Here is a 13,133-nt window from a genome sequence, read left to right on the forward strand (position 1 = left end):
CATTCTTTTTTTGAACTAGGCTAACCTAGGTTCCCTCCAAGATAGAACGTGAGATAAGAACCTGAGATAGAACCTGCTTGCATGCAGGTAGTTAATTTTGGGAAGTGATTGCAAGGAAGGAGAGTGAAGCAGGGAAGGATGAAGTCAACCCAACAGTACATTACCAAGGTCATCGCCACTGTGGTGTCTGATACTCAATCCCTCTCCGACCCTCTGTGAGGCTACAGAATGCACCACACAACAGTTTGCTCCATGGGTGGGGAGGGAGTATTTACCCACCATCTCCCACATCACAATGGCCAAGCATTCCCCAAGGGATGTTAACTCCTTTGAGCTTCTGGGGTTGTTCCTGTGGGTATGTTTCCTGCAGTAGCAGAGAGAAGTCCGGGGACAGAAGTGAGAGATTAAGTTGAGGTTACACTGTGTGAAGCTGATGGCCACAGCCATGACTGGGGTTGAAAGGTAGGCAGAAGAAAACGTGAAGGGTGACACAAGATGAGAGTTGCCTGTGCCTCGAAACACCATCGCCAATATGTGTACCTGAAGGGTTTTTTTTTTTTTTTTTTTTTTTTTTTTGTCTTTTTGCCATTTCTTGGGCCACTCCCACGGCATATGGAGGTTCCCAGGCTAGGGATCTAATCGGAGCTGTAGCCTAGGCCAGAGCCACAGCAATGCGGGATCCGAGCCGCGTCTGCGACCTACACCACAGCTCATGGCAACGCCGGATCCTTAACCCACTGAGCAAGGGCAGGGATCGAACCCACAACCTCATGGTTCCTAGTCGGATTCATTAACCACTGTGCCACAATGGGAACTCCCTGAAAGGATTTGACACAAGTACAAAATATGGCAAAAATTGTATTGAATTGATTTTGTAAATTGTGTCCATCACACATCCTTATAATGATAACCAATAATTCAATTTTTATTACAGGCCAAACATTACACTAAGGGTCATTATTAGTATTTCATTTAATCCTCAAAACAACCCTGAGTGGTAGCCTTATCTCAATGCTTCTTAATCTAGGACAATTTGTCCTACAGGAGTCATTTGGCAGTGTCTACAGACATTAAATTTTTAAAACAATTTACCTTATTGAAGTATAGCTGATTTACAATGTTGTGTTAGTTTCCAGTGTACAGTAAAGGAATTCAGTTACATATATATGTGTATATGCAATGTGTATACATTCTTTTCCATTGTGGTTTATCACAGGATATTGAATATAGTTCTCTGTGCTCTACAGTAGGACCTTGGTGTTTATCCATTTTTTCTTTCTTTCTTTTCTTTTCTTTTTTTTGGTCTTTTTGTCTTTTTAGGGCTGCACTCATGGCACATGGAGGTTCCCAGGCTAGGGTTCCAGCCACAGCAATGCTGGATCCTCAACCCACTGAGCGAGGCCAGGGATTGAACCTGCATCCTCATGGATGCTAGTCAGGTTTGCTAACTGCTGGGCCACAATGGGAACTCCTATGCATTCTCTATATAATAGTATGCATCTGCCAATCCCAAACTTCCAATTGACCCCCCTCCACCTTTGGCAACCACAAGTCTGTTCTTTATCTATGTATAGATATTTTGGGGCCCCACAGCAAGGACGAAAATATACTGGTGTCTAGTGAGCAGAAGCCAAGGTTACTGCTAAACATCCTATAATGCATAGGACAGCTCCCTAAAATAGCAAATTGTCCAGCCCCAAATGTGAATAGTGCCAAAGGTGAGAAAGTCTGGCATAACTTTCCCCCATTTTATAGTTGAAGAAACTGAGGCTAAAGGAGGTTAAGTGTATTTTCTTTTCTTTTCTGTTTTCTTTTTATGGCCACAACTACGTCATATGGAAGTTCCAGGGCTAGTGGTCAAACTCAAGCTACCACTACAGGTCTACACCACAGCCACAGCAACACCAGATCTGAGCTGCATCAGTGACCTATGCCACCGCTTGTGGCAACACCAGATCCTTAACCCACTGAGCGAGGCCAGGATTGAACCCATGTCCTCACAGACACTATGTCAGATTCCTAACCTACTGAGCCACAACAGGACCTCCAAGTGCATTTTCTTGAGTCATAACAATAGTAAGTGATGGAGCTGGGATATAAATTCTAATCTGTCTGACTCTAAAGCCCATGTACATTGTAACCATGCTATTACAGGGAATATACAAACGCTTTTAAAATCATATGTGGAGGGTACAGTGTGAATGATTTGTAGGTCAGTTGTAATTATAACAGAGTTAAAATGCAAGTAGTGATTGGAAATAATTGATATTTCTGATTTCATAACGAGTTAGTATTTGCACAATTGAAAGGATCTGACTGAAGTTGCCTACATGTGTTCTCAGCCTTTCTTGTTCCTCTATAATAATGGTCTCACATCAATGAAAATCAAATTTACCAGGAGGTGGTCAATTTGGAAAACATGGGATAAAGATTATTTTTATATTTGGAAACAAAGCATAGGCTTTCGAAAGTATATTCCTTGTCCAGATTCTGTTTTCCACCTGTCTTACATTCTACATAGCAATTTATGATCATGCACAACTTTTAGATTTATTTTCAAAAGAAGAACTTTCTTCTTTCTTCCTTTCTTTTCTTTCCTTTTTTTCTTTTTTTCTTTTTAGGGCCACACCTGTGGCATATGGAAGTTCCCAGGCCACAGCCACAGCAACACCAGATCTGAGCCGCATCTGTGACCCAAGCCACAGCTTGCAGCAGTGCCAGATCCTTAGCCCACTAAGCAAGGCCAGGGATTGATCCGCACCCTTATGGATACTAGTCAGGTTCTTAACCTACTTGGACCACAAAGGGAACTCCCAGACTCATTCATTTTCAAGAGAAATGTATTATTCATTAGCGTAGTTTCACTGAACAAAGTCCAAGACCATCATACCTTTGCACTTGCCAGCCCTCAAAGTTAATGATTTCCCAGGACAATGTAATGAAAGAATATTCTGATGTAAAATAAAGAGAAGGCAAGGTGTGGCATTTTACACTTTTTCCTCTAGCAAGGGCTATATCTAAAGCCAGGCAGATGCCTTAGAGGGAGGTGAATAAGAGACAAGTGGATATGGTGTGGGCTTGGCAGGTAGACGGACCTGAGTTGTAATTCTCAGCTTTGCCACACACACTTGAGTGAGTCACTTAAGTTTCCTAGGCTTCAATTTCCTCATCTATAAAGAGGCAACAATAATGTTTTCAACAGAGCCTGGCATACTACAGGTATTCAGTTAACATTAGATACTATATTTATCTAATTGTAGGGTTTCAAGAACAGAAAATTGAATGAATCACCTTCTTCAATTCACTGTACATGGTTCTCATTGATCTGTGCCAGTTCTATACTGTAATGTATTTTCTTTTCCTTTCCACTTTCCCCATTACCACTCCTCTTCTTCTCCCTTTGTAGATACTCAGTTTACTGTGTTTGGCATATATCCTTGGCTAATTTTTTGAGTAAAGATATATATTGGATATATATCTTTACTCAAAAAATTAGAGTTCCTGTTGTGCGGAAAAAAAATGAACTCAAATAGTAACCATGAGGATGGGGGTTCCATCTCTGGCCTCGCTTAGTGGGTTAAGGGTCCAGTGTTGCCATGGACTGTGGTGTAGTTCACAGATGTAGCTCGGATCCTGTGTTGCTGTGGCTGCTGTGGTGTAGGCTGGCAGCTACAGTTCCAATTCTACCCCTGGGAACTTTCATATGCTGTGGGTGTAGCTCTAAAAAAAAAAAAAGGCAGAAAAAAAAATTAGTACATATCAGAGTTCCCATCGTGGTGCAGCGGAAAGGAACCTGGCTAGGAGCCGTGAGGTTTCAGGTTCAATCCCTGGCCTTGCTCAGTGGGTTAAGGATCCAGTGTTGCTATGAGCTGTGGTGTAGGTTGCAGACGCAGCTCAGATCTGGCATTGCTGTGGCTGTGGCATAGGCTAGCAGCTGTAGCTCCTATTAGACCCCTAGCCTGGGAACCTCCATATGCGATGGGTGCAGCCCTAAAAAAAGCAAAAAAAAAAAAAAAAAAAAAAAAAGAAGTACATATCAATGTACATGTGTCCCTGATGTTTTTTTTTTTTTTTTTAAATAACAGGTGTTATTTTGCCACAGAGTAGATCTCAATCTTTCCTTGTTTTGTTCTTAATTCATTACAATGTGTTAAAGACCTAGTTATGTTGCTGAATGTATCTCTAGGTCATTGCTTTGACTGCTGGCCTAGTATTCTACTCTATGCATCTACCACATTTTACCTACTTATTGCCTCATCTGATGGACACATAGCCTGCTCCCCACACAAATGTGCCCTTATAATCTCAGCACAAGCTTTTTGATATATCCACAGCTCAATTTACCAAAGTTTTACATATATTCATGATTCAAATAAGCTTTGAAAATTAGGAACAGAAGGGAGCTCCCTTAAAATGATAAATACAATAAACCAGATATTCATAGCAAACTCAAAACAGAGACATTTCAGAGACAGTGTCCTTAATATCAGGAAAAAAATAAAAAGAGCAGCTATCACAGTCATTTTCAACATTGTACAGGAAGACTTGACCAACATGATAAGACAAGAAAAAGAAATAATAATAAGAAGAAGGAATGAGATTACATTATTATTTGTAGATGATATGATCATGCAAATTCAATAAAAGCAAAAGACATGTGATGTGAAATGAGTTGAAAAAACTCGATAAACAATATCAACTTACAAAAATCGATACCATGTATCTACACCAATGATAACTAATTAGAAAATATAATGAAAACAAGATACATTTCAAAAGACTGTTAAAACCACAATTTCCATAAATAATACACAAAATTTTTATGAGAAAATTAAATTTTATTCAAGGATATAAAGAGAAACTTGAAGAAATCTAACACTGTAGGAAGGACAGTTCTTTCCAAACTAATTTATATATTCCATAAAATGCCAATTAAAAATTTTTTTTTTTTTTTTTTTTTTTTTTTTTTTTTTTTTTTTTGTCTTTTGTCGTTTGTTGTTTGTTGTTGTTGCTATTTCTTGGGCCGCTCCCGCGGCATATGGAGGTTCCCAGGCTAGGGGTCGAATCGGAGCTGTAGCCACCGGCCTACGCCAGAGCCACAGCAATGCGGGATCCGAGCCGCGTCTGCAACCTACACCACAGCTCACGGCAACACCGGATCGTTAACCCACTGAGCAAGGGCAGGGACCGAACCCGCAACCTCATGGTTCCTAGTCGGATTCGTTAACCACTGCGCCACGACGGGAACTCCCCAATTAAAAATTAAATAGGCATTTTAAAGAAGGCTGACAAACTTCTTTTAAAACTTATATGGAAGAATATGGTTCACAAAAATAAATCAATTGAAAAAATAAACAAAGAGTAAAGACTTACCCCACCAGATTTTAAGAGCAATAGCAAGAAATAAATGGAGTTCCTGTCGTGGCTCAGTGGTTAACAAATCCGACTAGGAACCATGAGGTTGCGGGTTCGATCCCTGGCCTCGTTCAGTGGGTTAAGGATCTGGCATTGTCGTGAGCTGTGGTGTACATTGCAGATGTGGCTTGGATTCTGTGTTGCTGTGGCTCTGTTGTAGGCCAGCGGCTATAGCTCCGATTTGACCCCTAGCCTGGGAACCTCCATATGCTGCAGGAGCAGCCCTAGAAAAGGCAAAAAGACAAAAAAAAAAAAAAAAAAATTAGTTAAACATGGTAAAGTACTGATGCAGAGCAGATATAAATAAGTAGAGCAGAAATAGAGGGCACAAAATTAAACCTAGGTTTATTGATACGGCAATTTGTCATTTGCTGGATGTGGCTCCACAAACCATTACATAAAGAATATACTGCTTAGGAGTTCCCATCATGGCTCAGTGGTTAATGAATCCGACTAGGAACCATTAGATTTCGGGTTTGATCCCTGACCTCGCTCAGTGGGTTAAGGATCCGGTATTGCCTTGAGCTGTGGTGCAGGTTGCAGATGCAGTTCGGATCCCATGTTGCTGTGGCTGTGGCATAGGCCATCAGCTACAGCTCCGATTTGACCCCTGGCCTGGGAACCACCATATGCCACGGGAGTGGCCCTAGAAAAGGCAAAAAGACCAAAAAAAAAAAAAAAAAAAGAATACACTGCTTAATAGATGATAGATGATGTTAGGGGATAATGGCCCACTATATGGAGAAAGAGTTCAAATCCTTACCTCATACCATATAGATCATATAAACATACATGTATATTTATTATTTTTCATTTTAGGGCTGCATCTGCAGCATAAGGAAGTGCCCAGGCTAGGGGTCAAATTGGAGCCATAGCTGCCATCCCACACCACAGCCACAGCAACACCAGGTCTGAGCCACATCTGTGAACTACACCAAAGCTTGCAGCATTGTAGGATCCTTAACCCACTGAGAGAGGCCAGGGATCGAACCCATATCCTCATGGATGCTAGTCTGGTTCTTAACCCACCAAGCCACAGGGAACTGCTATACATTTATAAATATAAATGAACACTTGAAGGATACAAGATAGCTAATGTGAACAGTAAACTAAAAGAAAATATCATATAATTCCCTTGTAATCCTAGGGCAGAGACAATTTTCATTTAACCACCCCCCCCGAAAAAACCCAAACACCGTAAAATTAAAAAATGGTAGATCTGACTACCTCAAAATCAAGAATTTTGATGAAAGAACTTTATAGTTAAAATTAACAAGTGATAAATTGGGAGTAGATATTCACAATGTTAAAAAAATATTTAGAAATTCCCCTAAATCATAAGAAAAACATGAGAAATCCAATTTAAAATCACAACGGATATAAACAGACAATTCATAGAATGAAAAAAACCAAAAAAACCCCAAAAACTCTACAGCTATTACATCCATGAAGATGAGGTCACCCCCTCCAACCCTCTCCGTTTTATTTTATTTTGTTTTTCATCCATGCACCTTTTAAATTAATGCTCCCAGTACCACTGTAGGCGAATGGGCTATCTCCCAGAGACAACAGTAACATGACAAATTCGGAGACATCCAGAAGCCAGGAATAGAAGCGAACAGAAACTATAGATGAAAAAGCAACAATGTGATACAACCTTACCTATACATAGGATGGGCAAATACTAGCAGGTTGCAAAATGTCAAATTTGAGTGGTAAGGGGAGGGAGAAGAGAAAAGTCTGGGCCACAGCCCTCCCACCCCCTCCAGTCCACGCGCCCCCGCGCCCGCGCCCCCGCCCCGGAGCCTGGCGGGCTGCGTGCCTCCCCCCACCCACGCGTGAGGCTCCAGCCCAGGAGCCAGAGAGCCACCGCTTCCAAGTCCTACGTTGCAGCTTTGCCATCTGGATGCCAACGAAAAAATACCCTCGTTGAGACTTTGCTGCCTTTGAAGACACTGTGGGCTCACTGGGAACATGAGTGGACGGGCCCGCGTGAGGGCTCGAGGCTTGGCCCGCAGCCTCGGTGCCACGGACGTGGGGCGCATCCCGGCCTCGGCGGCGTCGGTGGGTAGACCGCTTGCTGACGTTATCCCGCTCCCTCCTCCCTCCATCTCCTTTGGGACACCACTTTCCTGGGCAGATAGCCCTTCCTCTCTGCCTGGACGTAGTGGCTTATCTTCTTTCTCAACTCTAGGTCTTTCCGGGGTTTCTCATACTTTTGTTTGTTTGTTTGTTTTTTCCTGCTGGGGAATTTATTTAAGTAAGATACTAATTAATGTAGATATTTTGGCCAGTGAAAAGGGCTGCAAATTGGAGGCAAGTGTATTATTCCTTTCTACTTTCTGAGTTTAAAGTACTTTATTCGGTTTGAAGTCTCTTGGTGAAAATGGCTGTACCTTCCTCGGTACCATTATATAACATATAATCTAATATGACCTGTCTTGCTAATTCTTATGTAAAAATGAATAATCTCAAACACTCATGTCATTTAGAATCTACTACTGCTTCTTGAGCAGCCGCTGTGCACGGGGCTCTTACTAGACTTGGGCGACTAGGTAGAATTGAGCGGCAAATCAGCCATGTTTCAGTGATGTTACAACCACATGCTCTTAGGACCTGGAGCCTCTCTTATAAGGATGGAGAGTATTGAAGTGGGTAGTGTGTGGTCAGTATGCCTTTATTTACTCTTAGGAAGAAGGCGTCTCTGGACCTCAGCCTTTTTTTTTTTTTAAAGCAGGTCAGAACAAGTAATCTCACCCTGAAAAGAAAATACTAATGGCTCCCTTCACCTATTTTCTGAACTAATTTTGGACCAGTTTATTCAAGAGAGTCATCATCGGAACTGGTGGCTCAGGTCCTCTGGCTCTATTTCTTTTCTTTTTTTTTTAAATCTATGTTTTTTTCATTTTTATTATTTGAAGTGAGAATCGCAACTATTTATTTATTTTTGTATTTATTTATTTATTTTGCTTTTTAGGGCCACACCCACAACATATGGAGGTTCCCAGGCTAGGGGTCGAATGGGAGCTACAGCTGCTGGCCTACACCACAGCCACACCAGATCTGAGCCACGTCTGTGACCTACACCACAGCTCACGGCAACACCGGATTCTTAAACCCACTGAGCGAGGCCAGGGATCGAACCTGCAACCTCTTGGTTCCTAGTCGGATTTCTTTCAGCTGCACCATAATGGGAACTCCTCCATTTATTTTCTTGCTGCAGACATGTTCACATCAGAGGGCCATGTCTGAGGGCTGCAGAAGCATGAGGCCTGCACTTACCGGTACTGCCTGCTCTCTGAAGAGCTCCTTGGGTACAAGGATCACACCTTTGCCTCTTTCCACCTCCAGGGACTAAGGACTGTATCCGGCTCATGGCTGGCACTGAAATCAAAGATTGACCAATGGGGAAAACCATCACTTATCCTTACCTTTTTTTTCTAATCTCATCGCCTCTCTCCAGCATCTTACCTGTTAACATTTTCTTTTCCTAGTTCATGGTAATCTGATGCCATAAGACATGATACTGTTCTCATCTTGTGATAGCATTTTAGTTTATGATTTAGCATCTTAAATCTGACCAAATATTTTTTGCCCATTTTAGCCTCCCTCTGTTGCTCTTAGTGACAGTGAAGCATCTTCTAGCACTGACCCCGTGGGAACAAGCAGGATTTCACAGAAATGTAAGTGCAGCTTTGTCTGTTCCATCTAAATGGAACAGGAGGGATCCTGCTAAGTCTTACAGCAGCAAACTCATTTCTTGAGCCATCCCATCTTCTCTCTCTTTCTCTCTCTCTTTTTTTTTTTTTTTTTTTTTTTTTTTTTTTTTTTTTTTTGGCCGCCCCTGGCGGCATATGGAGTTCCTGGGCTGGGCCAGGGATCTGATCTGAGCAGCATTTGTGACCTCTGCCACAGCTGCAGCAGTGCTGCATCCTTTAACCCACTATGCCAGGCAGGGGATGGAACCAGCATTTTGGTGCTGCAGAGAGTCTGCCGATCCCGTTGTGCCACAGTGGGAACTCCCCATCCTCTCTTTCTTAAAGGATCTCCCTGTGTGTGTTGTTTCGTTGGAACTTCCAAACACAGAACCTGCCACTGAATTTCCTGACTGTCCTAGCAGTTGGGAACCCACAAACACTAGAAAGATAGTTTTTCTGATTCTGTTTACTGAATAGTTTTGGGAAAAGTATTTAAAAATTCTTTGTGAATATAAATGCCAGTTGCCTTGCAGGGATGGTAGAAACCTGCCGTGCCTGTTGCCCCATCTCTCTTCATCCTTCTCCACCCTTGGTAGACGTCACCATTTGGTGGTAGCCCTCTTCCCTGCAAATCCAGATACAGCCTCAGGATACTCTACATGCTGCTCCAAGTAGCCTCTACCATACCGTGCAACTTGGCATGCGGATGCACTAGTTGCCTGGGGCTGCCATGGCAGAGTGCCACGCACAGGGTGCTTAGACAGAAGAACGTATTGTCTCATAATTCCAGTCCTACCACCACCATTCAAGTGTTACTTGGCTTTTTCTCTGGGGTTTTCTTTCCACATTCGCTGCATATTCTTGTGACTAGCACATGATGGAGCCTTTCATCTTTTAAGGGTAGATTGAATTTTTTTTTTTTTAATTTAAAGACTGGAGTTGAATACACATTACATAACATTTACCAGTTTCACAGTGTTTAAGTGTGTATAGTCCAGCGGCATTAAGGACATTCGCAGTGTTGTGCAGCCATCATCACGGTCCATCTCTAGACTTTTTCCTCTTGCCGAACTGAAACTCCGTGCCCATTAAACAGTAACTCTCCATTTGCCCTCTAGATCCTGGCAACTATTATTCTATGGTAGAGTATTTTTCTATGAATTTTTATGAAAATGTCTACAAATTTTTATGTCATTATTCTGTGGTAGATTGAATTTTTAGAAACCCTAGAACAGTAAATGATATGGATAATCTAGTGAGAATAGTCAAATTTTTAAAAATTAAATAAATTTTGTGGTCTTCCTGGGAGACTTAGACTCCAGAGGGAAGGGTATGTGTGGACAGCAGTTGGGGGCATACCAAGTGGTCGTGCCATGTGGGTAGCTGCATACAGTGACCATGTCAAAGGGCAGTGATCAAGTCAGAATCCCAGAGATTTGTCAGACTATTAGTCATATTACTTTATAATAATAATTCCACACTATAAAATTTCTATTTTCCCATTATCATCAAAGTGCCAACGTTGTATCCAAAAAATTAGCATCTTTTTGTACTTGTTTATAACAGAAAATGTTCATCTGGAAACATTTTAATTTCACATTTTCTAGAATCTAACAGTACGTGGGATGCCGCAAGGTGAAGTGCTGACTTTCATGCCTGGGGAATGATCTGGCATAAAAACTGATAGCAGTGTCCGGGCGTTTCTCGTCCGTGGTTGTGAAAAGTGAGAGGTTTAGCCCCAATCTGTATAGAAGTTGATGTGGACAATCTCAGTCTGTAACTCTTTATTTTATTTTTTTTTAGGGCCATACCTGTGGCATATGGAGGTTCCCAGGCTAGGGGTAGAATCAGAGCTGCAGCAGCCAGCCTATGCCACAGCCACTGCACGCCAGGTCCAAGTTGTGTCTACAGCCTACACCACAGCTCATGGCAACACTGGATCCTTAAACCCACTAAGCAAACCTGTGTCCTCATGCATACTCATTGGATTCCTAACCCACTGAGCCACAACAGGAACTCTTCGTCTGTAACTCTTTGGGGTGTTAACCAAGAGCTACAGGAGAGAGACCAGCTCCCCATAAATGGGTGTGGAGCAGGGATTAGGGGGAGATGCCTCCTTAGCCAAGAGAAGAATCAGACCAGCCTCAAATGTTCTGAAGTAGGACTAACTCACAGTCTGCTAATTGGAACAAAGCATGCCCTGCTTCCTTCACAATTTTCAGTTTTCAGGCTGAAGACTTCTGTATAGTCAGGATTGTTTTCTGCAATGTGGGCTAGTTTTATTAAAAGCCACAAAAATCTGAGTTTTGGTTCTAGATGCATTTTTTTTTTTTTCGGGGGTAGGTGGGTGGTGGTCTTTTTTAGCTCCACAGCTGTGGCATATGGAAGTTCCCAGACTAGGGATTGAATTAGAGCCATAGCTGCCAACCTACGCCACAGCCACAGCAGATCTGAGCCATATCTGTGACTTACACTGCGGTTCATGGCAACGCTGTACCACAGAATGAGGCCAGGGATCGAACCTGCATCCTCATGGATACTAATTAGGTTCTTAACCCACTGAGCCACAGTGGGAACTCCTTTAGATGCATTTTGGATATCAAAATTGTAAATAATATCATTAACCTGAAGCATAGTTGATATATATAATCTCAAGAATATATAATATTATAGTATCCTTATTATTATTACTTTTGTTGTGCTGCACCCATGGCATATGGAGGTTCCCAGGCTAGGGGTCTAATTGGAGCTACTGCTGCCGGCTTATGCCACAGCCACAGCAATGCCAGATCTGAGCCGTGTCTGCAACCTACACCACAGCTCACGGCAACGCCGGATCCATAACCCACTGAGCGAGGCCAGGGATCAAACCCACAACCTCATGGTTCCTAATCAGATTCCTTAACCACTGAGCCATGACGGGAACTCCTGTACTATGGTGTTATTGATGCAGAACTTAGTGCTGGCAGCTGATCAGCATAGCGCACAGCAGCCCAGAACTTCTGGGCTCAGGTGATCCTTCACCTCAGCCAGGACTACAGGTGTTGCCACAAGGGGGGTCAATGCCCACTGGCATGTTTCTCTTCATATTTTAGATGCAGGTGGTATATCTTCTGGAGATGCTGGTTGTACCTTCAAGGAGAGAGGTGGGAAAATCAGAGGAGACATCATGGATTTGGCTGTTTGTACTCGAGAGACATTGGCCCACGTGAGAGACTGCAAAACAGGTACCCAATCTTCATGTTACTTACTTTTTATTTTATTTTATTTTATTTTTTGTCTTTTTGCCATTTCTTGGGCCGCTCCTGCGGCATATGGAGGTTCCCAGGCTAGGGGTTGAATCGGAGCTGTAGCCACAGCAATGCGGGATCCAAACCGCGTCTGTGACCTACACCACAGCTCACAGCAACGCCGGATCCTTAACCCACTGAGCAAGGCCAGGGATCGAACCCGCAACCTCATGGTTCCTAGTTGGATTCGTTAACCACTGAGCCATGATGGGAACTCCTACTTACTTTTTAAATGTTACAAATCTTGCTCAAGAAATTTTAATTTCTAGATCTAAAATAAACAAGTTCGTATATTGACTTAAAAGATATGTATTGAACATCTGCTATATTCAGGGCTTTCTTTAATACTAGTTTTAGCCTTAATTCTCTACTAATTTTAATAGAAAGAAGAACATTTTCTCCAAAACTACGTTTCATTGGTTGAAAACATTTGCTCCTTACACCTGGAGTAGGGGGGTCCAAAAAGGTGCTTTGTCTCTTTCCCAACCTTTTGCCTATTTGGGGAATAAGAGCCTTTCTGAACTTCAGCTGTAAAAAGAAAGATGTAGCCTATGTGGGGAATTTTTTACTCAGAGTCTGGGGTCACCCCTGAAGTTGCACCTAGAATTGTGGGTGCACGTACTGCGCCACTGATGCAGATCAGTTTTTTTCAAACTTTTAAAAACCATGCAGCAAAGTCAGTAGAAATATTGTTATCAAGCCTGCGTACACACACAATACAAATACAATT

General features: G+C 42.3%; 1 protein-coding gene across 11 annotated transcripts in view; it reads left to right on the forward strand.

Moving 5' to 3' along the window:
- The window catches only part of PIWIL4 (piwi like RNA-mediated gene silencing 4), a 72,886-nt gene that overhangs the window by 17,156 nt on the left and 42,597 nt on the right, over positions 1–13,133 (forward strand). For 3 of the 11 annotated variants that reach the window (XM_084974259.1, XM_021102055.2, XM_084974256.1), the window contains one exon: positions 12,209–12,340. In XM_084974259.1, the coding sequence (XP_084830385.1) occupies positions 12,283–12,340 (58 nt within the window). In that variant the 5' untranslated portion in view covers positions 12,209–12,282. Of the gene's footprint in view, positions 1–6,386; positions 7,480–9,019; positions 9,099–12,208; positions 12,341–13,133 lie in introns of those variants that run through there. The other 8 variants (XM_021102054.2, XM_084974257.1, XM_084974254.1 and 5 more) reach the window with 7 other exon arrangements.

This window comes from Sus scrofa, chromosome 9 (assembly GCF_054392235.1).
Source record: "Sus scrofa isolate SSC_HxYL_T2T_F1_AM1 chromosome 9, Sscrofa_HxYL_maternal_Yorkshire_Landrace_v2.0, whole genome shotgun sequence".
Taxonomy (NCBI): domain Eukaryota; kingdom Metazoa; phylum Chordata; class Mammalia; order Artiodactyla; family Suidae; genus Sus; species Sus scrofa.